At 40.9% G+C, this 21,605-nt stretch overlaps 2 protein-coding genes across 3 annotated transcripts; both read right to left on the bottom strand.

Moving 5' to 3' along the window:
* Positions 1 to 209: 209 nt before the first annotated feature.
* Positions 210 to 7,578, bottom strand: LOC115151852 (group XV phospholipase A2-like). Its single transcript, XM_029696148.1, has 6 exons — positions 7,431 to 7,578; positions 6,304 to 6,460; positions 3,287 to 3,405; positions 3,066 to 3,164; positions 1,822 to 2,046; positions 210 to 1,669 (listed from the first exon to the last, which is right to left on the bottom strand). The coding sequence occupies exons 1-6, from the start codon at positions 7,576 to 7,578 to the stop codon at positions 1,158 to 1,160; spliced, it is 1,260 nt and encodes a 419-aa protein (XP_029552008.1). The 3' UTR covers positions 210 to 1,157.
* Positions 7,579 to 14,792: 7,214 nt separating this feature from the next.
* On the bottom strand, positions 14,793 to 20,143 carry LOC115151849 (phosphatidylcholine-sterol acyltransferase). 2 transcript variants are annotated; one of them, XM_029696143.1, is made up of 7 exons: positions 20,065 to 20,131; positions 19,631 to 19,867; positions 17,170 to 17,326; positions 16,844 to 16,959; positions 16,666 to 16,761; positions 16,304 to 16,528; positions 14,793 to 16,025 (listed from the first exon to the last, which is right to left on the bottom strand). In XM_029696143.1, the coding sequence occupies exons 2-7, from the start codon at positions 19,779 to 19,781 to the stop codon at positions 15,478 to 15,480; spliced, it is 1,293 nt and encodes a 430-aa protein (XP_029552003.1). In that variant the 5' UTR covers positions 19,782 to 19,867; positions 20,065 to 20,131; the 3' UTR covers positions 14,793 to 15,477. The 2 variants fall into 2 exon arrangements, with proteins under 2 accessions (XP_029552003.1, XP_029552002.1); XM_029696142.1 differs by having other exon boundaries at positions 19,631 to 20,143.
* Between the last annotated feature and the right edge of the window lie 1,462 nt (positions 20,144 to 21,605).

The raw sequence follows: 21,605 nt of genomic DNA, 5'->3' as shown, positions 1-21,605 counted from the left end.
TTGATCCGTGAAAGTACTGAAGTAGATGTGTTTAGACGTCTGAGGGGGAAGAGGTAGTCTCTTTCGCCAGACAATGGGCGCGCTGCACGCACACTCCACGGCAGCTGTGAGAAGAGACTAGGGAAGAGGAACCTCTGAGGCTGATGAAGCAGAGTTCCAATTTTCACTCCCTCTTACTTTAACAGAGCTCCCACAGAAGGCCAGCTTAATGCAATATTCAACATCACATTTTACTTAATCGTCACAGGGCAGCACACAAACAGATCATGATAGTTCCAGAAATAACATTTTGGTCAAGCCCAACCATAGAGCAATGGCACAGTTACAATCAAGCTGATTGGACAGCATCTTCCTGTGCTATCCCAGTAAACAATCTAGCCTTGACAAAAGGCCCTGAATTTATGCATTAATCACAGCTCAATACTGGACATACTGCTACTTCTGAGGATCACATATTAAACAGTTAACATTCTCATAACCTGGTTTGATTTAGATTGGAAGTGTTAAAAATGTTAAGAATAGCTGACATGTTTTAGGAACAAAATTACAGGCATTACCGTAATTTATTTTCTTATGTTATACATACAGAATATGAACCGGTATGCTATACATACAGTGACCTAGGGAACAAAACAAAATGTAACAATTTGTAACAGCAGAAAAAGTCTGAAAAAAAAAAAAAAAAAAAATCATACTAAAGTTATTATTTCTGTGTTCACATGGCTAATGTGTACAGTAAAATCACTGACGTTAATGGTACAAATATTACTGACTTATTGTAGCTATGCCCCCAATGCTTTAAATACATAACTTTAAATACAATATGGTAAAATCTGTATATAAAATCACAACGTGTTTTGGTTTAGCACAACAGGAAACAATCTGGTAATCTGAGTTAAATGGATTGGAAAAGATCTTAGAAAACTGAATCATTACTTATAAGATCAATTAACTGTCAAATTTGGATAGACATTATGGGGGGAAAAAACACTGTCTGCTCAGGGGACAATTTAAAATACAAAAATCAGGAATAGGGTAAAACATTTCCTCTTCAGGCTCCGACGTCATAATCTATCCACAAGCCTATCGTTCATCTTCTTTGTACTATCACAGTTTTTTCATGTTTGTGACTCTTAAGATCAGATCTAGTTGGTCGCTCAAGGGCCAAAAAGGACAGTCTTGATGTAGGCGACCGTGGTAAAGTTAAGCAACATGGCCACATGCTCATTCCCTTCCAGCTCAAGCATATGGACAGGCTGATTCTGGTGGCCTATCCAACGCTTGCACTGGGTGGCACTAAGCAGGTTGACTGTCCCATCCCCATCTCCAATAATCAGTGTGGGGTCTGTATCAGGAAAGTTGGTATAGAGGAAACCCTCCGCTGTGGGCACTCCACTGCCGTACAGACAGTGTATGGCCACCCCAGGGGGCTCCAGTGCACTGACCAGTGGCGCAGTGTCTTGACGCATCTCCCAGCCGTCTTCGAAATCAATATCCTTGAAGAAGCGCTGGTAGTCCTTTACGGTGTAGTTGGTGGTGGGTGTTTGGACCAGGACCTGGTCAGCAGGCCAGGAATGTGCGTATGGGAACAACCATGTGGTTGAGACTGCAGAGCGCTGCTGTGAGCGGATTTTTAGTGAACTGATGACTGGAATACGGTTATTATCACCTACAAGGAAAGACCAAATATAAACCACTGCAATAGTTAATATAAAGTACATAGTTGCTAGACATTATGATTAGTATGCAGCCCACAGTAACTCCACTATTGTGTTTGACTCCTATGTAACTTCATGCCGAAAAGCCTACTCAGACTCTTACCAGAAGCCACAACTTTCATGGTTTTGGCCACTCCAGCCCAAGGAGCACCCAGGGACACAAAGGCCTTGATGTAGCGATCCTTCCAGGTCTGGGGCTGATGGTTTAGGAAAAACAAGGTATACATGTTCCCCATGCTGTGGGCAATCAGTACAACTGGACCCCCAGCCTTCTCTGCCATCTCTTCAATCATCTGTTGCAGACTCAAAAAGTAGGCCTTGTTCTCATCTGTCAAAATCATATAAAAGCAAGGGGGAAAACTTGTATGAGACTGGTCATTCTAAACTACTGCGATTCCTATAACAATATTTTAAAGCAAACAATACATCTAAAAGGTCTAAATTGACATTCTGTTTCTCTTTTAAAATGTTGATCATAATTCCAATAACTACCGTAATTTCCGGACTATTAAGCGCACCTGAATATAAGCCGCACCCACTGAATTAAAAAAAATATATATTATTTTGAACATAAATAAGCCGCACATGTCTATAAGCCGCAGGTGCCTACCGGTACATTGAAACAAATTAACTTTACACAGGCTTTAACGAAACACAGCTTGTAACAAAAAATAAAAAATTAGCAGTAAGCTTTAGTTGTCTTTTTGCACTGAGTTAATTCCTCACGCTGCTGTTTCCAACATCTTATCATCGACTCATTAAGACCAAGCTCCCGTGCAGCAGCTCTATTTCCTTTTCCAACAGCCAGATCAATCGCCTTCAACTTGAAAACGGCATCATATGCATTTCTCCGTGTCTTTGCCATGATGAGGGTGACAAAATGACTACAGTAATCAGAATGATGGGAAGTTTGAGAGCGCTCGATTTAATCTAAACAGTAAACAAAAAGGTTGTTTGACCTTAACCCGTACGACAATTTCATTGGTCTAATGAAAGCTTCATGCCGCCAAAAAACTGAGCACGTCACAGAATGTGTTTTTTTGGAGAAAAAAAATTGAAAGCGGGAAAAATCCATATATTAGCCGCGTCATTGTTTAAGCCGCGAGGTTCAAAGCCTGGGAAAAAAGTTGCGGCTTATAGTCCGGAATTTACGGTAGATACAAAGTAATACAACTTACAGGCTAAAATCTACCCAACAACACTATAAAGGTTGGTGGCAATAACACATAGCTAGCTCCTAACACAAGGACATGCAATTCATCCAAAGACCTGTTGCCAACAAGCTCGGTTCATCAGACCGCAAATGTAACAGAATGCAATGGACTGTAAGGGGTGTAGGCTACTTACTTGGAGCCTTGCGCCAGTCATACGGAGCCCCTCGAACATCGTCATCTCTTGTATATCCCCATTCTACCAGCGACTGCACTATGGTGACGAAATACATACCTGCAATACACACAATAGTAGCTTAGTCAAACCCACACACAGGCAAAGACTGAGATACAAACACTATTAGACAGACCGTTGAATAAATACTTTAGGCACGCTACTATGATGGGCCCACTCACCAACGTCACGCTTGCTGGGGTCAAGGTATTCCAGAGAAAAGGTCTGTCCAAAGCCAGGCACCCTGACATCTACCCCCGGAGGAGCTTCTGTCTGCCTTGTTGTGCGGTTGTAAATCAGTCTAATACACAGATAGATGCCAGAATATTAGAAAAGTTCATTACAGTATACATTCTAAGTATTATGAAGATGACATGGGATAGAACTGGAAACTTTCACTTCACTTAATTCATGAGTTGTTCCTGAAATAAACCTACAGCACACTGACATGTTGTGGTTATTTTGGTTAGAGACCCCACAAGCAACACCTGTTTCAATTCATTTCAGTATAGAGGGCTGCACCTGCGGGTCCCTACAGAGATCATTGTGGAACGGTCTGCATTTTTCATGCTGTGGTTGGGAGGGGGCGGTCAGACAGAACTTAAAATATTTTTGTTGTCCCACAGATTATTTGGAAATGGACGTCTTTCTGCTTTGTATGCATTAGCCACGCTCAGAATTCACAAGTTAAGTAGCCTACCTCTCCTCTACTAGTTGGGCGTGCGAGATCAAGTGCGCCTAGTATACAGTGCATTCAGAAAGTATTCAGACCCCTTGACTTTTTCCACATTTTGTTACGTTACTGCCTTATTCTAAAATGGATTAAATAAATACATTCTGCAATCTACAAACAATAACCCATAATGACAAAGCGAAAACAGGGCTAGATATTTTTGCTCATTCATTACAAATAACAGATAACTTAATTACATAAGTATTCAGACCCTTTGCCATGAGACTCAAAATTGAGCTCAGGTGCATCCTGTTTCCATTGATGATCCTTGAGGTGTTTCTACAACTTGATTGGAGTCCACCTGTGGCAAATTCAATTAATTGGACATGATTTGGAAAGGCACACACCTGTCTATATAAGGTCCCACAGTTGACAGTGTACACCAGAGCAAAAACCAAGCCGTGAAGTCGAAGGAAATCAGGAAAAGAGCTTCGAGACAGGATTTTGTCGAGGCACAGATCCGGGGAATGTACCAACATTTTTTTTTTTGGGGGGGGGGGGGTTCAGAGACTAGTCAGGATTGAGGCAAAGATGAACGGCGCATTGTACCGCAAGTTCCTTGATGAAAACCTGCTCCAGAGCGCTCAGGACCTCAGATTGAAGGTTCACCTTCCAACAGGACAACGCAGGAGTGGCTTTGGGACAAGTCTCTGAATGTTCTTCAGTGGCCCAGCCAGAGCCTGGACTTGAACCCGATCGAACATGGAGAGACCTGAAAAAAAAAAAGCTGTACAGCAACACTCCCCATCCAACCTGACAGAGCTTGAGAGGATCTGCAGAGGAATGAGAGAAACTCCAAATACAGGTGTGCCGACGTTAATTAAAAAAAAATAATAATACGGCTGTAACGTAACAAAATGGGAAAAGTCAAGGGATCTGAATACTTTTCGAATGCATTGTATGTGTGGTCTCAATGAAATCGAATAGGCTGCCTATGCATGTACAGAATCACGTTCGTTATCTTTCCGAGTAAATGTAATATGATTAGACTAGTGTCTAAAATGTTGATTATGGAAAGTGGAGGGTGCTCAACCAAAGTGAGTCAAGGTGCAATCAAAATTTGATAATTGAAAAAAGGCACACATGGTAAGCGAGCATTGCGCCTTGTCATTTTCAATAAATATTGATTACCCATTTATGTCTGCAAATCGTCCTTGTAAACAACCAGGTCTCAATGCATTTTGTATTCTGTATGTAAACCCGAGACTCCATTTAGGATGTTACATTTCGTATGGTATGTATTAATTTGTATGTCCAACCATTTCGTATTTGCTAAACGCACTATACAGTGTTACGAAATTGCAAAAAGTACTGTTACTAATTTGCAAAATATGTTACAAATTCTAGCTAGGTGGTTAATGTTAGCTCAGGGTTTAGTAGTTTAAACGGTTAGGGGAAGGGTTAGCTAAAAGGGCTAAGGTTAGCTAAGTAGTTAGTTTCTAATTAGCTAATATTGGGTTTTATTTCACTTATTAGATGTGATGCATTACCTTTTACAGTAGATGTAGGCCTAAGTATGAACGGACTGTAATGCACTAAGAGGTTTATATTGTATTAACAGATTGAGCAACATATAATAGACATGACTAACTGGAGGGTTGCTGGCTAGTAGGAGTGTAGGCTGAGTAGACTCTTGACACACACACACACACACACACACACACACACACAATGCCTGGTTGTGGGGCCGCTCAAGGACAGGTGTAAGGGAGGGGCTGGTAGAATGGAAGCAGAAACTGTCCTAACTGTAGCATAAAAACAGGCACTGTCCTTGGGTGTCTGACTCTCGGGTACACACATGAAGATAAGCTAGAAGACAACTATGCTTGGCAACAAAGATGCGTCTAGAGGCTGGGACCAGCCTGCACGCCAACGATAGGATGAGTAAGTTTAAACCACGCTCATCCTCCCTCTGACAGGCCAGCAGTGAGCTGGAACTATCGCTGTCAGAGTATTTAATGAAGAACTTATGTCATTTTCAGTTCTGTTTGCCCTGCGAGGTGTTACAGTGAACCCGTATATACGAAGATTGCATTTACCATTTATTCTGCTTGACTAATTCTAAACAGCTGAAAATATATTCAGTAGCCTAGTGTTCAATTTTGTTCTGATACCAGAATTGAATTGACGCAGCCCTAACACTAAAATGTCTGACGAGATTTGAACTCGCAAATGGTTGTGCACTACGCCTTCTATTAAATACACTATGCTCAAAGACAGAGTAATTGTTGAAAACACTGATTACAAAAGGGATTCAAATGTCAATTTGTACAATAGTCAGAAGATAACCTAGGCTACAGAAACAGTTCTAGCGCATGCCTACTCAGCCAGCTACTTAGTAGTATTAACCTAGTATATTATTAAGTTGCCAGTAGTAGAGATGGCATCAGTAGCCTTCTACCGAGCTCATAGTAACCAAATACCGAACACCCTGCTTTTCCTCCTCACATAGCACTAAGTGCTAACCTTATGTTATCGATCCAGCAGTCGATGGCCACCGGCACCAGCAGTTCCAGGTTGAGCCATAATGTGAAATAGACATCAGTCTTCTTGTAGCAGATGTAGTGAACCACGCTGGGCTTGTCCAGCTTGGCCTCCAACTGATTCCCTAGGTCTCCAGGAACTGTGGGACAATACAATAGGTTGAGGATGGCCAATCAGACTGACCAAAGGCAGACCACTATCAATTTAGTGTGATAGCAATGAGTTAACATTAACTAATGACAACTGTTTGTGGGATCTTTAGAATGGCGAGATTAGTGTTTACTCTGGCCAGACTTAGATTTCAACATGTGAGGTAGTGTCTATATACAACCTTGAGTGACTGAGGCAACCATAAGTTAGAAGCCTAACCAGAAAGGAGACCCTAGGGCAAACTTAACTGATTGCTATCACTGCCATGTATGGCGACAAACAAATAGCCTACTGCTAGGGTTGTAACTTGCCAAATAGAAGATAAGGCAGTGAGATACCCTTTGTTGGAACACAGAACAGACTAATGTCTTGGCTTGCAATATGTATTTTTATTCTCAAGGTGTATTAAAAAGCTGTGAAAATAAAAGGTGAAATAAGAGAAACAGCATTAGGGAATTTACAAGTTGGTTAAATAGTAACAGATGCATTGCAGCGCGTGGGGAAACATGTTGGCAAACAGCGTCAGTCACATTTTGTTCCATTTGCCAGTCATATGACCGTCATATGACCACCAGTCGCTCGAGCATAGCGTGCCTGAATCTCTCTGCTCATGAGTAAACAATCCGACACCTAACTGCATTGTAAAGTTGGAGTAATAAATGTAATGTGCACAGGGATAGATTATTGACCAACAAAAGTTAACGACGGTATGTATATTAGCTAGTTTTACCCGCTCTCTAATCAAGGAAATAAACAACGCCTTGCTGTTCATCGAGGGACATCTCAAAACAAATCTGATGCTGAGTAACAGGTCAAGAGTTTCTGCTAACTAGCCTAACGTTAACTGTCTGACGTTAGCCAAGAAGCTGGCGAGGCAATCTGTTACAGTATTGACTATTTAAAAATAGCAGAGCTATCTAGTTAACGTTAACTACAACAAATAAACAATTGGCACTTACTTAGGACTACGGGAGGTCTTTCTGATCGACATGACTTGCCCGTGAGACAATTCTCCAATGTTCTGCCGTTGATGTATGGTGCCAAAAACAACAAACACAGCTGAAAGAGCGCTGGGATAGTCAAACCACAGGATACCATTTCTCCCATTCATAACGCTGTTTCCCCTGATGAGGAAATGTGGGTGTTTATCAACACGAAGAAATCCCTTTGCAGACACACATTTCATAACATGAAAACAAAACTGCGCAGATGTTGAAAGTAGGGGTGCAACAGATCATTTATCAATCTATTGACCTTCTATGGTATTATGACGGTCCGCAAACAACACTAAATGTGCATGCCGCCACCTACTGGATGGGATGAAAACGGTTCAACTTGAACGCACAATTGGGACTAGGTAAAGGTGGAAAAGAATATACAGTACTTCTAATATTCAAAAGTAAACAACTATACTCCAGTCAGATTCAAATGTATTTTCAGATCACTACACAGGCTCAGGTACCTGGGAGGGGGAAACCTCTTCATTCAGTATTCCCTGTAACATTTGGGCTGTAAAGTCCAAATGGAGAGTAAGGCTGAGCAAGGGCCAGTGATAACTGTTGAATGGCATGGATATTGGATCACTACACACATGATGCCCACAGGCTGAGAACAAGATATATTTCAAAGTAATAACCTGATTGCCAAAAAAATTGTTGTGCACAATCAAGACCTCAAGTGGAAGAAACCTATTGATTTGGTGACCACTTGACATTTCCTCTAGCGTCACCATCAGGCCTTTTCATTTCCATTTTGTTTTCCATTTCCACTTTTACAGCTGCTTATTTTCTAGTTGGTATGTATATTTAGTTCAAAAATCTGCTGCTGATTTTTATCATTTTGTTTGTTATATCATTCAAAGATGATGATGATGTTAATTTATTTTAATTGAAGAGGTTAATGTATATAAGTTATATTTATTTTAAGTTATTCATGTTAGGAGAATTTTCCATTCAAGATATTTACCCTTTAAAATTACATTTAGACTGTAAAAGATGGCCTTTAGCACATTTCTTATAAAGGGTATCAATCTTGCGTCAAATAGGGAATTTCACTGTATGCAGAATGTTGCGTGCATGTCTGCACATTGTTATATTTTCACAGCTCCATGTCAGTAAATATTGGACTACAAGAGCCTGCAAAGGTAGAGTTATTTAAAGCTTTGAAGGGGTCGATTGGGTTCTGGAGGTGTGTGGTTACAGCAATTGCGCAGGGTTGATGTGTTGGTGGGGCCCAATGTGATATATTTTCATGAGGCCCAAAATCCCTGGTGGCACCCCTGGCTGTGGGACATCCCTATCAAACATCACAGTTAAAACCTTACTATAAACTGAGTAGTTTGTCTCCTTGATGCTGATTGGCTGAAAGCCATGGTATACCACAGGTATGACTCAAAATTACTTGTTTACTGTTCTAATTATGTTGGTAACCAGTTTATAATAGCAATAAGGCACCTTGGGGGTTTGTACTATATGGCCAATATACCAAAACTAAGGTCTGTATACAGGCACTCCGCATTGGGTGGTGCATTAGAACAGCGATTACCTGTGGTATATTGGCCATATACCACACCTCCTCAGGCCTTATTGCTTAATTATACCTCAGTGATTAAAACCCCCACTAATCAAGGGCAATGTTAACCTACCAATTACAGGACATGTTTCTGATTTTAAAATAATAACAAAGATGATACATTTATTGAAAATAACTAACAATATATTATTGAAATCTATTAACAAAGATCGATTTACTTTAATAATACAACAAAAGTATTAATGGTTTTAAACTACTGTCAACTCTTTTGAAGAGAACATTTTCACATTGGCCCGTCCAATTTTTACAGGGCCACAGTGTCCCCCAACCCCCACTCAGTCCCTAGTATCTATGCTACAATAGCCTACATGTCTAGGCTGTTCTTAGGGAAAAATGGGGTGCAACTCAATATTAGGAAGGTGCTCCTAATGTGAATATTGTTATCAGTTAAATAATTAGCTGGTGTTCCAGCTATTCCTGTTACTTTTGTTAGTCAGGAATTTAACAGTGTGTATATATTGCTGAAATTTAGAAGTGCTTTGCAAAATTCCCCAAATAAATAGAAATTGGCAATAATACTACATAATTGTTGTTCCATTTAATATTTATTCAAGCCATTGCGCAATGATCATTATAAATTTGAAGAACACTCAAACAATTATTATATTATTGTGCAAGTAATACTTATGAATTAATTGGCAACACATGAGAGACAAATTTTAACAATACTATGCATTTAAAGGAGTGGTTCATACATTTTCATTTGCAGTCAATGTGGCCTTTATGAATGTATTTTCTACCAGAATATGTTGTATGGGATAAACCAATTGTCCCACAGAAATGAGAAACCTATTGGCAACTGAATTTAACACTGGGGCAATAAAGTTGTAAATGTTTCATCAGAATTGATTTGGTATCAAAGATAGACCTTAGTAAAAAAAATAAAAAATACAGAAAACACATACAGTAAAAAAATGGCACAACAGTCTACATGTAGAATTTATAGATGCATTGTTCTCAATTATCACATTTTATTTGTCATATGTGCCGAATACAACAGGTGTAGACCTTACAGTGAAATGCTTACTTATAAGCCCTTAACCAAAAATGCAGTGTTAAGAAAAATACTTAAAGAAATGAGAAATAAAAGTAACAAATAAAGGGCAGCAGTAAAATAACAATAGCGAGGCTATATACAGGGGGTACCGGAACAGAGTCAATGTGTGGGGGCACCGGTTAGTTGAGGTAATATGTACATGTAGGTAGTTATTAAAGTGACTATGCATAGATAATAACAGAGTGTACGCTGCTGCTACTGAGGCCCATTATCAGCAACCATCACTCTTGTGGTGTTCGAGATCTTCAGTTTCTTGGCAATTTCTCGCTTTGGAATAGCCTTAATTTCTCAGAACAATAATAAACTGACGAGTTTCAGAAGAAAGTCTTTGTTTCTGGCCATTTTGAGCCTGTAATCGAACCCACAAATGCTGATGCTCCAGATACTCAACTAGTTTAAAGAAGGCCAGTTTTATTGCTTCTTTAATCAAAACAACAGTTTTCAGCTGTGCAAACAACATAAAGGCAAAAGGGTTTTCAAATGATCAATTAGCCTTTAAAATGATAAACTTGGATTGGATAAGTGGGCCATTGGAACACAGGAGTGATGGTTGCTGATAATGGGCCTCTGTACGCCTATGTAGATATTCCATTAAAAGTCAGCCGTTACCAGCTACAGTAGTCATTTATAGCAATGTCTACACTGTATTTCTGATCAATTTTATGTTATTTTAATGGACAAAAAACGTGCTTTTCTTTCAAAAATAAGGACATTTCTAAGTGACCCCAAACTTTTGAACAGTAGTGTACGTACAGTCACTGTGGGGACGACATCATCAATGCACTTATTGATGAAGCCAGTGACTGTTGTGTTGTGTACTCCTCAATGCCATCGGAAGAATCCTGGAACATGTTCCAGTCTGTGCTAGCAAAACAATCCTGTAGCTTCATCTGACTACTTTTTTTATTGACCGAGTCACTGGTGCTTCCTGCTTTAGTTTTTGTTTGTAAGTAGGAATCAGGAGGTTGAATTATGGTCAGATTTGGCAAATGGAGTGCGAGGGAGTGCTTTGTAAGCATCTGTGTGTGGAGTAAAGGTGGTCTAGAATTTTTCTTTTTAAATGTTATTTTATTTGTATATTTTTTTTCCCCCTCTGGTTGCACATTTAAAATGCTGGTAAAACTGATTAAAGTTTCCCTGCATTAAAGTCACCGGCCACTAGGAGCGCCCCCTCTGGATGAGCGTTTTCCTGTTTGCCTATGGCTGTATACAGCTCATTGAGTGCATTCTTAGTGCTAGTATTGGTTTGTGGTGGTAAATAGAAAACTCAAGGTAGATAGTGTGGCCTACAGCTTATCATGAGATACTCTGCCTCAGACGAGCGAGACTTCCTTAGATATCGTGCACCAGCTGTTGTTTACAAATATACATTGACCGCCACCCCTTGTCTTACCAGAGGCTGCTGTTCTATCCTGCTGGTACAGTGTAAAACCCGCCAGCTGTATGTTATTCATGTTGTCGTTCGTTCACGACTCAGTGAAACATAAGATATTACAGTGTCATGACGTGGCCCTTTCTGGGTGTAGATCGTGGCTTCCCCCTCTCTCACTTTCTCCTACACCCAGGTTCTGTTATCTCAGTTCATAAATTCCTGATGGAGACTCTCACTCTGGCCATGCATAAAGAGAATACTGAGAGAACAAGGGATTTTACTTGGCCAAACTCCTAAATCCCCATTTTTGGGATTAAACTATTTCCCCCTTTCCCGAATGTGGTAAGGGTCCGTGGACACTTAAGGGACGGGTCTGACGAGGGTTTCATTTGGGGACCTCAGAGGACAGGACACACCTTTATCTCTGAATGTGTACATTTCTCAGTTATGAGGTTTGCATCTAATTCTTGTATAAAATGAATGAGTGAAGATTAAACTATTTGTGAAATGATGTGATGTTAAACCTTTAATGTGAGAGAATTGTATTCCCTTTAAAGTTGAACTAAGTCATTGGCCTGCCCCCGTGAGCACAAACATGATCTGGCGTCATGGAACTGCCTTTTCTATTGTTACGAATAAAAGCCGATAGAGCAACCAACATGAGTAACCAGAGGCTGTCAATCGGTTTAGCCCACTAGGGGATCTTCCCTATCATAGTGAGTAACCAATAGCAACTGTTTGTTTATGCATTTCTGTGATTAGTTAGTTAGTAAATAAATGATTAAGCCAATTGGTGTATGGATGAGTTATAGTTTAGGCTGGGTTCGTGCAGATAACCAACAATTTTCCGACGTTTGGAATGAGACTGACGTGAGGTAAAGAATAATTCATTAATAGAAGACTAATTGATCAGATATGAAAATATCTGAAGAATTATATTCGGGAAATTATAACTTTGTAATCTGAAGATTTTCCGTGGTACCCCTACTTCCTAGTTAATTACATTTATATGATTTGTTTAATCATGTAGTAATTGCAGAGAATTGATTTGATAAAATAAGTCTTCACCTTTTAATGATACTAAAGACACAACAACAGTTTGTAATGTCCCGTTGGTAGGATATACGTGTTTTTAGTTTGTCCATTTTATTATCCAGCGATTGTACGTTGGCCAATTGTACCGATGGCAAAGGCAGATTAGCCACTCGTCGCCGGATCCTCACAAGGCACCCCGATCTCCTTCCGCAAAACCTCTCTCTTTCTCCTGTGAATGAAGGGGATGAGGGCGTGTGCAGATGTCTGGAGTAAATCCCTCATCTGACTCATTAACGAAAAATTCTTTGTCCAATTCAAGGTGAGTAATTGTGGATCTGATGTCCAGAAGCTTTTCGGTCATAAGAGACGGTAGCAGCAACATTATGTACAAAATAAGTTACTAACAAAATGGCACGGTTGGTTAAGAGCCCATAAAACGGCAGCCATCTCCTCCGGCCTCGTACTTATTTATCAACACTGCTATGGTGATACATTCTATAATAATGCATTGGTAACTGTTACTGCTGTGCTAACTGTATTCACTCTCTCCCTCTCTTCCCCCACTCTCCCCACCTCTCAGCAGAGTGAGTGTCTGTACAGGAAGCAGCTCTGTCTTTCTCCCTGAGCCTCTCTGTTCATCTGGGGTGTAGCTGAGGAGTCCCTTTTGTGGGGGATTGAGTCTGTCCTCAGTGCTCTGGCAGGATGTAAGAAGCTGAGGGAGCTGTCGAAGATGGAGAGTGAGACAGAGACCAAGCTTTCCATGAAGGAGTTGGCTCAGAAGTTTGACAACCTGGCCAAAGGTAGGTTAGCCTTTTTCTTTGTTACAGGGTAATGCATATCACTGATGTGCTGCAGCATTTTTGTCAGGTGTTGAGTGTTAAACCCTTCCTCTCTCTAGAAGTGTTCAGTGACTGCTACCAGAGCAGTGAGAGCCACTTCTTCACCCTTTATTTTTTAAGGAAGTCTCCCATGTGGGGCGTAGCAGATGGCCACAGCAGTTGACACCCGCCTCTTCTTCAGCCACCACCAGTGGTGTAAAGTAAAAATAAGTTTATGTTTTTTGGGATATCTGTACTTTACCTTACCATTTTCTATTTTTGCCAACTTTTACTTCACTACATTTCCCCCAACATTATGTACGGAAACCCAAAAGTACTTGTTACATTTTGAATGCTTAGCAGGACAGAAAATGGTCCAATTCACTCACTTATCAATAGAACATCCCTACTGCCTCTGATCTGGCTAAATTCTCTGTTTGTTAATTATGTCTGAGTGATGGAGTGTGCCCCTGGCTATCCGTAAATACATTTTGTATTTTTTTTAACACTAAAATTGTGCCATCTGGTTTGCTTAAAATAAGGATCTTGAAATTATTTATACTTTGACTTTTGATACTGAAGTATGTTTAAAACCAAATATTTTTACTCAAGTAGTATTTTACTGGGTGACTTTCACTTTTTTTCTATTAAGGTATCTTTACTTTTACTCAAGTATGACAATAAGGTACTTACTAAACACAGGGCTCAGAGGTCTTTGCATGTGTGTGGTTTGTCATTCCTCCTTATAAAACTAACCAGACCCTTCGATGTCCCGAGTTTGTGTGTTGGAACATGGAGGGTTGTTAATTGAAGTTTCTCAGGACTAACTCTACTACATTTTTCTTGAAATGTTTGTAGAACAATTGTGCCATCAAACGATTCATACCCAATGATTTATTCCACATTTTGTTGTCTTACAGCCTGAATTCAAAATGAATTACCTCACAATGACAATGTTGTTGAGCCATCCTCAGTTTTCTCCTATCACAGCCATAAACTTCTGTAACTGTTTTAAAGTCACCGTTGGCCTCATGGTGAAATCCCTTAGCGGTTTCCTTCCTCTCCAGCAACTGAGTTAGGAAGGACACCTGTATCTTTGTAGTGACTGGGTGTATTGATACACCATCCAAAGTGTCATTAATAACTTCACCATGCTCAAAGGGATATTCAGTGTCTGCTTTTTCAAAATGTAATTTTTTTAAACCCATTTACCAATGTGTGCCCTTTTGTACGAGGTATTGGAAAACCTCCCTGGCCTTTGTGGTTGAAATTCATTGCTCGACTGAAGGACCTTACAATTAGCTGTATGTGTGGTGTACAGAGATGAGGTAGTCGTTCAAAAATCATGTTAAACACTATTGCACACACGCAACTTATTATGTGACTTGTTAAGCACATTTTTACTCTTGAACTTATTTAGAATTTCCATAACAAAGGGGTTGAATACTTAATGACTCAAGACATTTATTTTTTTATTAGTAAACTTTTTTTTTTTAAACATTGTGATTGTTCCACTTTGACAAAGTTATACTTTTTAAATTCAGGCTGTAATACAACAAAATGTGGAAAAAGTAAAAGGGGTGTGAATACTTTGAAGGCACTGTAGATATTAAATGGGAAGTGTTTTGTACTGTTCAACCAGAAATTATTTCCTAATGGATACGATAAAGTCCATATCAAGCATTGTAATCAGTGCATTATGTCACACTCAGATTAAGAAGCTTATCTACATCCCTCTCCCAGAGGAGCCTGCTAGGTCCACACGCCCCACAACCTGAGTTACGGTGACTTGCGTAAGCTTGACAAAAAGACAGAAGGCTACTCCGGGGCTGACGTCAGCGTCATTGTACGAGATGCCCTCATGCAGCCTGTCAGGAAAATGCAGTCAGCCACACACTTAAAAATGCTCATTTATACACACATGATATAGGAACTCTATTGCAGTCGATTCTAGTACACCCCACTAAAGGTGTAGCTCTTTCTCTACTATTAAGGACATTTAAGATAGTTTGTAATGGTACTCTACAGTGTAGGTGGGAGGGCCATCCCATGCACCATCTTACAGTGTCGATTTGGGAGGCTGATCCAACAGGGGCCGGTCTTGCATGACAGTGGGGTCAACAGGAAGTTCATCAGTCATGGAATTCATAATCCTCTTCCTCATATCTTCCTTCCAGGATACTCTGGACCACGTTGAGCACCTTGCTACTGAATACTATTTCCAAGTGGGGCATGGCCCTTAATTCCTTGACATGGACAGGTTGCGCTTGCTTCCCTATCCAGCGCTTACATTGACCCATGCTAAGACTATCCACTGTATCATCCCCATCAGCATACACATAGTCTATAGGGTCTACATTTGGGAACTGGTCATCATAAATATAGGTAACTGGTGTAGGCAGCCCCACACCATAGAAGCAGTATATCTCAACACCAGGAGGGGGCAGACCTGAGGTCAGGTTTCTGGTGTCTTCCCACATGAACCAGCCATCCTCAAAGTCGATATCTTTGAAGAAGCGTTGGTAGTCCTGGTGGGTATAGTTGAATGAGGGTGTGGAGATGAAGGTGTGGTCTGCAGGCCATGCCTCTTCAAATGGAAGCATCCAGGGGTTTGTGGTGGTCATTCGTTGCTCCTCCCGCATCTTGATGTTAGACACCATTGGGATGCCATTATTTTCACCTGCGGAGACAAAGTTATATTAATTTTTTTATTTTGTCAATCTCCAGCCAATGTGTGACTCGCCAAAGTAATCTAGACAAACCAGTCTTACCACCCTTTCAAGAAAATTAAGATGTGGGCATCATCTCAAGTAAAACGATTTTGCAATATGTAGTGATTTACTGTCAATGTGATCTATGGGACAATAAGAAGTACTTCAGCACGGTTTCAGATTGTTTTAGGTTATGTTTCTACTATGGGTGATGTTTCAATCTGTCCACCGGATTGTGACAGAGTACCTGATGCTAGCACTCGAAGGGGCTTGACTGCCCCACCCCAGGGTGCACCGAGTGAAATGAAGCCTTTGATGTACTGGTCTTTCCAAGCCTGGGTCTGCTGATATAAGAAGTAGAGGACATAATTGCTTCCCATGCTATGTCCCAGGAGGTAAATTGGTTGTTGATACTCCTCATACATATCCTCAACCAGCTTCTTCAGTCGTGCAAAGTATTCATCCTGCTCATCTGGTTAGTAGAGACAAATAGACAGTCACATGTGTAACCATGTTTGCACAAACAATGAATGAGTTGTACTTGTAATTTTGCTGACAGGAAATTGATTGTCAGTTGGATGGTGTGTTTGTGTCCATAATGTCACTTACTTGGAGCTATCCTCCAGTCATATGGCGCTGCTCGGATGGTCTCATTGCGGACATATCCAATGTTGACCAAATGAGTAACCATAGTATGAAAATAACCTGGTAAGACAAATTTTAATGAAATTATAATTAAAAAGAAAACATTTACAGGAAAAGATGGCCTCATTATGGTTATTCTCACCTGCCAGCTTGTTGGTGTCTAAGAACTCAACACTATATGTTTGTCCAAAACCAGGCACTCTCACTGTCACCCCTGCAGAATTGGAGGTCTTGCCAGTTGTCCTGTTGTATAAAATTCTGTAGCAGGAAATATGCAGTATGTACAGAATGTTATCCCAACCACTCAAAATCATGAAAATAGAGTTGTGGTTATATGCTGCTCTCTTACAGTGCATTATTTATTGATACAATGAACAATTAGCAAATGCTCCATAAGTGTATAAGTTGAAATTAATGATCATATCTAAACAGAATTATGACATTGACTATATTAATTCTCCTCCTCACCTTATATTATCAATCCAACAGTCAATCCCAATTGGCATGAACATATTTAGGTCAATCCAGAGTGTGAAAAAGTCATCAGTCCTTTTGTAGCACATCCAATGCACAAGGCTTGGCTTGTCAATCTTGGCCTCAAGTTGGTTTCCTAGGTTCCCTGGCACTGGTCAAAAGTGATAAACTTTTAGAACTTTGTCTCCAACTTGTTCAATCAGCACAACTTGAATTAAAATATTTGAAAAAGAGCATACAACAATGGGAGATGAGAAAGAAGAGGATGACAGGATTGTGTGATTTGTCCCATCAAACAGACTCAAGACATTGACCAATCCCATATATATAAATAAAACACACGAGCCCCAACCCTAATCCAAGCCCTACCAGTTCCCCAACACAGCGCCTCCTAGGACATCATGTGTGGCATTACTGCCCCCATAAAACATTTATTAACCCAACACTTTCTCCTCTCCAGGCAGATTTGCTGATTGACCCCGCAAATGCTGAAAAAGGAATACCAGTACGCTCTTCACCCCAGTCCAACCCTCAGCAAATGGCATTAGGAATCCTGTGTGGTTCAGTTGGTTGAGCATGGCGCTTGCAACGCCCGGGTTGTGGGTTTGATTCCCACAAGGGACTAGTATTCATATAAAAGTAAGTTGCTCTGGATAAGAGCGTCTACTAAATAATGTAAATATACAGTGCATTCGGAAAGTATTCAGACTCCTTGACTTTAACCACATTTTGTTACGTTAAACCCTTATTATAAAATGTATGAAATTGTTTTTTTTCTCAATCTACACACAATACCCCATTTTGACCAAAAAATGGAAATGTCACATTTAGTATTCAGACCCTTTACTCAGTACTTTGTTGAGCAATGATTACAGCCTTGAGTCTTCTTGGGTATGACACTACAAGCTTGGCACACCTATATTTGGGGAGCTTCTCCCATTCTTCTCTTCAGATCCTCTGAAACTCTTGTCAGGTTGGATGGGGAGCATCGCTGCACAGTTATTTTCAGGTCTCTCCAGAGATGTTCGATCAGGTTCAAGTCCGGGCACTAGCAGGGACACTCCAGGACATTCTGAGACTTTTCCTGGAGCCACTCCTGCGTTGGCTTGGCTGTGTGCTTAGGGTCATTGTCCTATTGTAAGGTGAACCTTCACCCCAGTCTGAGGTCCTGAGTGCTCTGGAGCAGGATTTATTTTTGCTCCGTTAATCTTTCCCTCGATCCTGACTAGTCTCCCAGTCCCTGCCGCTGAAAAACATCCCCACAGCATGATGCTGCCACCACCATGCTTCACTGTAGGGATGGTGCCAGGTTTCCTCCAGACGTGGCGCTTGGCATTCAGGCAAAATAGTTCAATCTTGGTTTCATCAGACTAGAGAATCTTGTTTCTCAAGGTCTGAGAGTTTTTTTAGGTGCCTTTTGGCAAACTCCAAGTGGGCTGTCCTGTGCCTTTTACTGAGGAGTGGCTTCTGTCTGGCCCCTCTGCCATAAAGGCCTGATTGGTGGAGTTCTGCAGAGATGGTTGCCCTTCTGGAAGGTTCTCCCATCTCCATAGAGAAACTCTGGTGCTCTATCAGAGTGACCATCGGGTTCTTGGTTACCTCCCTGACCAAGGCCCTTCTCCCCCGATTGCTCAGTTTTGGCCAGCTCTAGAAAGAGTCTTGGTGGTTCCAAACTTCTTCCATTTAAGAATGATGGAGGACACTGTGTTCTTGGGGTCCTTCAATGCTGCAGAACAATTTTTGTACCCTTCCCCAGATCTGTGCCTCGACACAATCCTGTCTCGGAGCTCCACAGACAATTCCTTTGACCTCATGGCTTGGTTTTTTTCTCTGACATGCACTGTCAACTGTGGGACCTTATATAGACAGCTGTGTGCTTTTCCAAATCATGTCCAATCAATTGAATTTACCACAGGTGGACTCCAATTAAGTTGTAGAAACATCTCAAGGATGATCAATGGAAACAGGATGGACTGAATCAATTTCAAGTCTCATAGAAAAGGGTCTGAATACTTATGTAAATAACGTTTATTTTTATTTTTTATTTTATAGTTTGCAAAAAATTCTAAACTGTTTTCGCTTTGTCATTTGGTATAGTGTGTAGATTGATAAGGGAAAAACCTTAAATGTATTACATTTAGAATAAGGCTGTAACGTAACAAAATGCGGGAAAAAGGGTTTGAATACTTTCCCGAAGGCACTGTATATCCCAGGACCATGCATTCACACCAACACCTGTTACTGAGTAAAAAAAAAAGCTAAATCATTGTAGACGCCATAGAATGGACGATTTTCTGCCCGAAAGCCCGTTATCTTGAAATACACGTTTGTCTTTCAGTATATAACAAAGCCAACAATATTACAATTATATAAAAACATGAACATAATCTAATGACACAATCCAATATAGGCCTTTCACATCACAGCAAACTAATCAAGAAATAGAAACGCTCACCAATAAGAACCGGCGGAGTGCTATTGTTTGCCACTTTGTTTTGAAGTTTGGCAATTGGTGGGAAGACCACATCGAAGAGCCAAAACCCAGTAGATTGATGTAGCGCAAGGTATCCTATAACGAGCACGGTACAGCAGTATGTGTATCCCATTATGTACAAATCTTGACCAAATCTTTCTTAAAGCTCAGTGTTGTCTTGTCTCTCACTGGGTCGGTAGGAGAACTGGCCTATTAATCCTGTGCGGGAGAGAGGTGGGACGCGAAATAGAGGGATAACGTGAGGTTAGTTATTCGTCGTCGGAACGCACTTTCAAAGCGCTCCTCACAGCAGGAATAAAGGAGTCAACATGATAAAGATGCACATATTATGTCCTGCAATAAGCGCATCTGTGTGCTTCTACCGAGTATAAGTAATACGTGTTACAGTAGTTTACCTGCATTTCTATGAAAATGTTAACACGCATACAGAAGGGGGACAAACACGACGTGTACCACCTACCTACCCATTGACCTATTGATTGTTATATAAATTCCATTCCGTCCAGGCTGTTTGCACAATGGTACCAAGGTAAATGATTAACAATCCGGCATTTAGAGATGTCTAAATATTAGTTACCAACGAAACATCTTGGTGAAAAAAAAACATACAGTTTGCTAAATATCACCAGCGTTGTGTTAATCTTGCAATACATGTTTTTGCTTATGTTATATAAATATAATGACAGTCAAACGAGCCAAATGCAGAAGCCATTTACTTTACAATGAGCCTTTATTATAACCTTATTATTGTGTTGTGAACGTTTTTTTGTGATATTCCCATGTGATGTAAAAAAAAATACGTTTTCTGGAAAATGCAGCTATGCGGCCCTTTTTCGTATAGAGGACAACTGGTTTGGTTTCTTTGTTGCTTTATAGACTAGTGGCCAATCCTCAAAGGGCTTTCGTTTTTGAGATACCCCTACCCGAGGTATAACGAAGTATAACCATATTTTTCTATATCTCTAATGTCTCCCATTTATGAAATGGATGGTTGGGTAAAATTATTTTAGTGAAAAAGTAGTTAAATTGATAGATATTGTGACACACCCCCTAAACAAAAAAATGGCATAATGCCTGGTTAGAGGGGGGATGGGTCACAAGGTCATGTAACCAAGTATTGCAAGTTCTGATATTGCTAAATCACTTGAAAAATATTAAAATGTTTATAATAAAACAAAAAGAATTTCAAAAAATGCAGTTCAGAATTGAGACACCCTGTTTGTTGTTTTGTGATGTATTGTCACACCCTGATCTGTTTCACCTGTCTTTGTGCTGTGTCGCCCATTTTCCCCATTATCCCCTGTGTATTTTTGTTTGTCTGTTGCCAGTTCGTCTTGTCTTACCAGGGTTCTTTCCCGCCTTCCTGTTGCGCTAATTCTGTTTCCCGGTTCTGACCATTCTGCCTGCCGTCCTGTACCTGTCTTACTCTGACCTGATTACGAACCTCTACCTGCCCTGACCCTGAGCCTTCCTGCCTGACTCTGACCTGATTATGAACCTCTGCCTGCCCTGACCCTGAGCCTTCCTGCCTGACTCTGACCTGATTACAAACCTCTGCCTGCCCTGACCCTGAGCCTTCCTGCTGTCCTGTACCTGCCTGACTCTGACCTGATTATGAACCTCTGCCTGCCCTGACCCTGAGCCTTCCTGCCGTCCTGTACCTGCCTGACTCTGACCTGATTACGAACCTCTGCCTGCCCTGACCCTGAGCCTTCCTGCCGTCCTGTACCTGCCTGACTCTGACCTGATTACGAACCTCTGCCTGCCCTGACCCTGAGCCTTCCTGCCGTCCTGTACCTGCCTGACTCTGACCTGATTACGAACCTCTGCCTGCCCTGACCCTGAGCCTTCCTGCCGTCCTGTACCTGCCTGACTCTGACCTGATTATGAACCTCTGCCTGCCCTGACCCTGAGCCTTCCTGCTGTCCTGTACCTG

Source organism: Salmo trutta, chromosome 17 (assembly GCF_901001165.1).
Source record: "Salmo trutta chromosome 17, fSalTru1.1, whole genome shotgun sequence".
Classification (NCBI taxonomy): Eukaryota; Metazoa; Chordata; class Actinopteri; order Salmoniformes; family Salmonidae; genus Salmo; species Salmo trutta.
The sequence above is the reverse complement of the archived record's forward strand: the minus strand, read 5'-3'. Positions and strand labels throughout refer to the sequence as shown.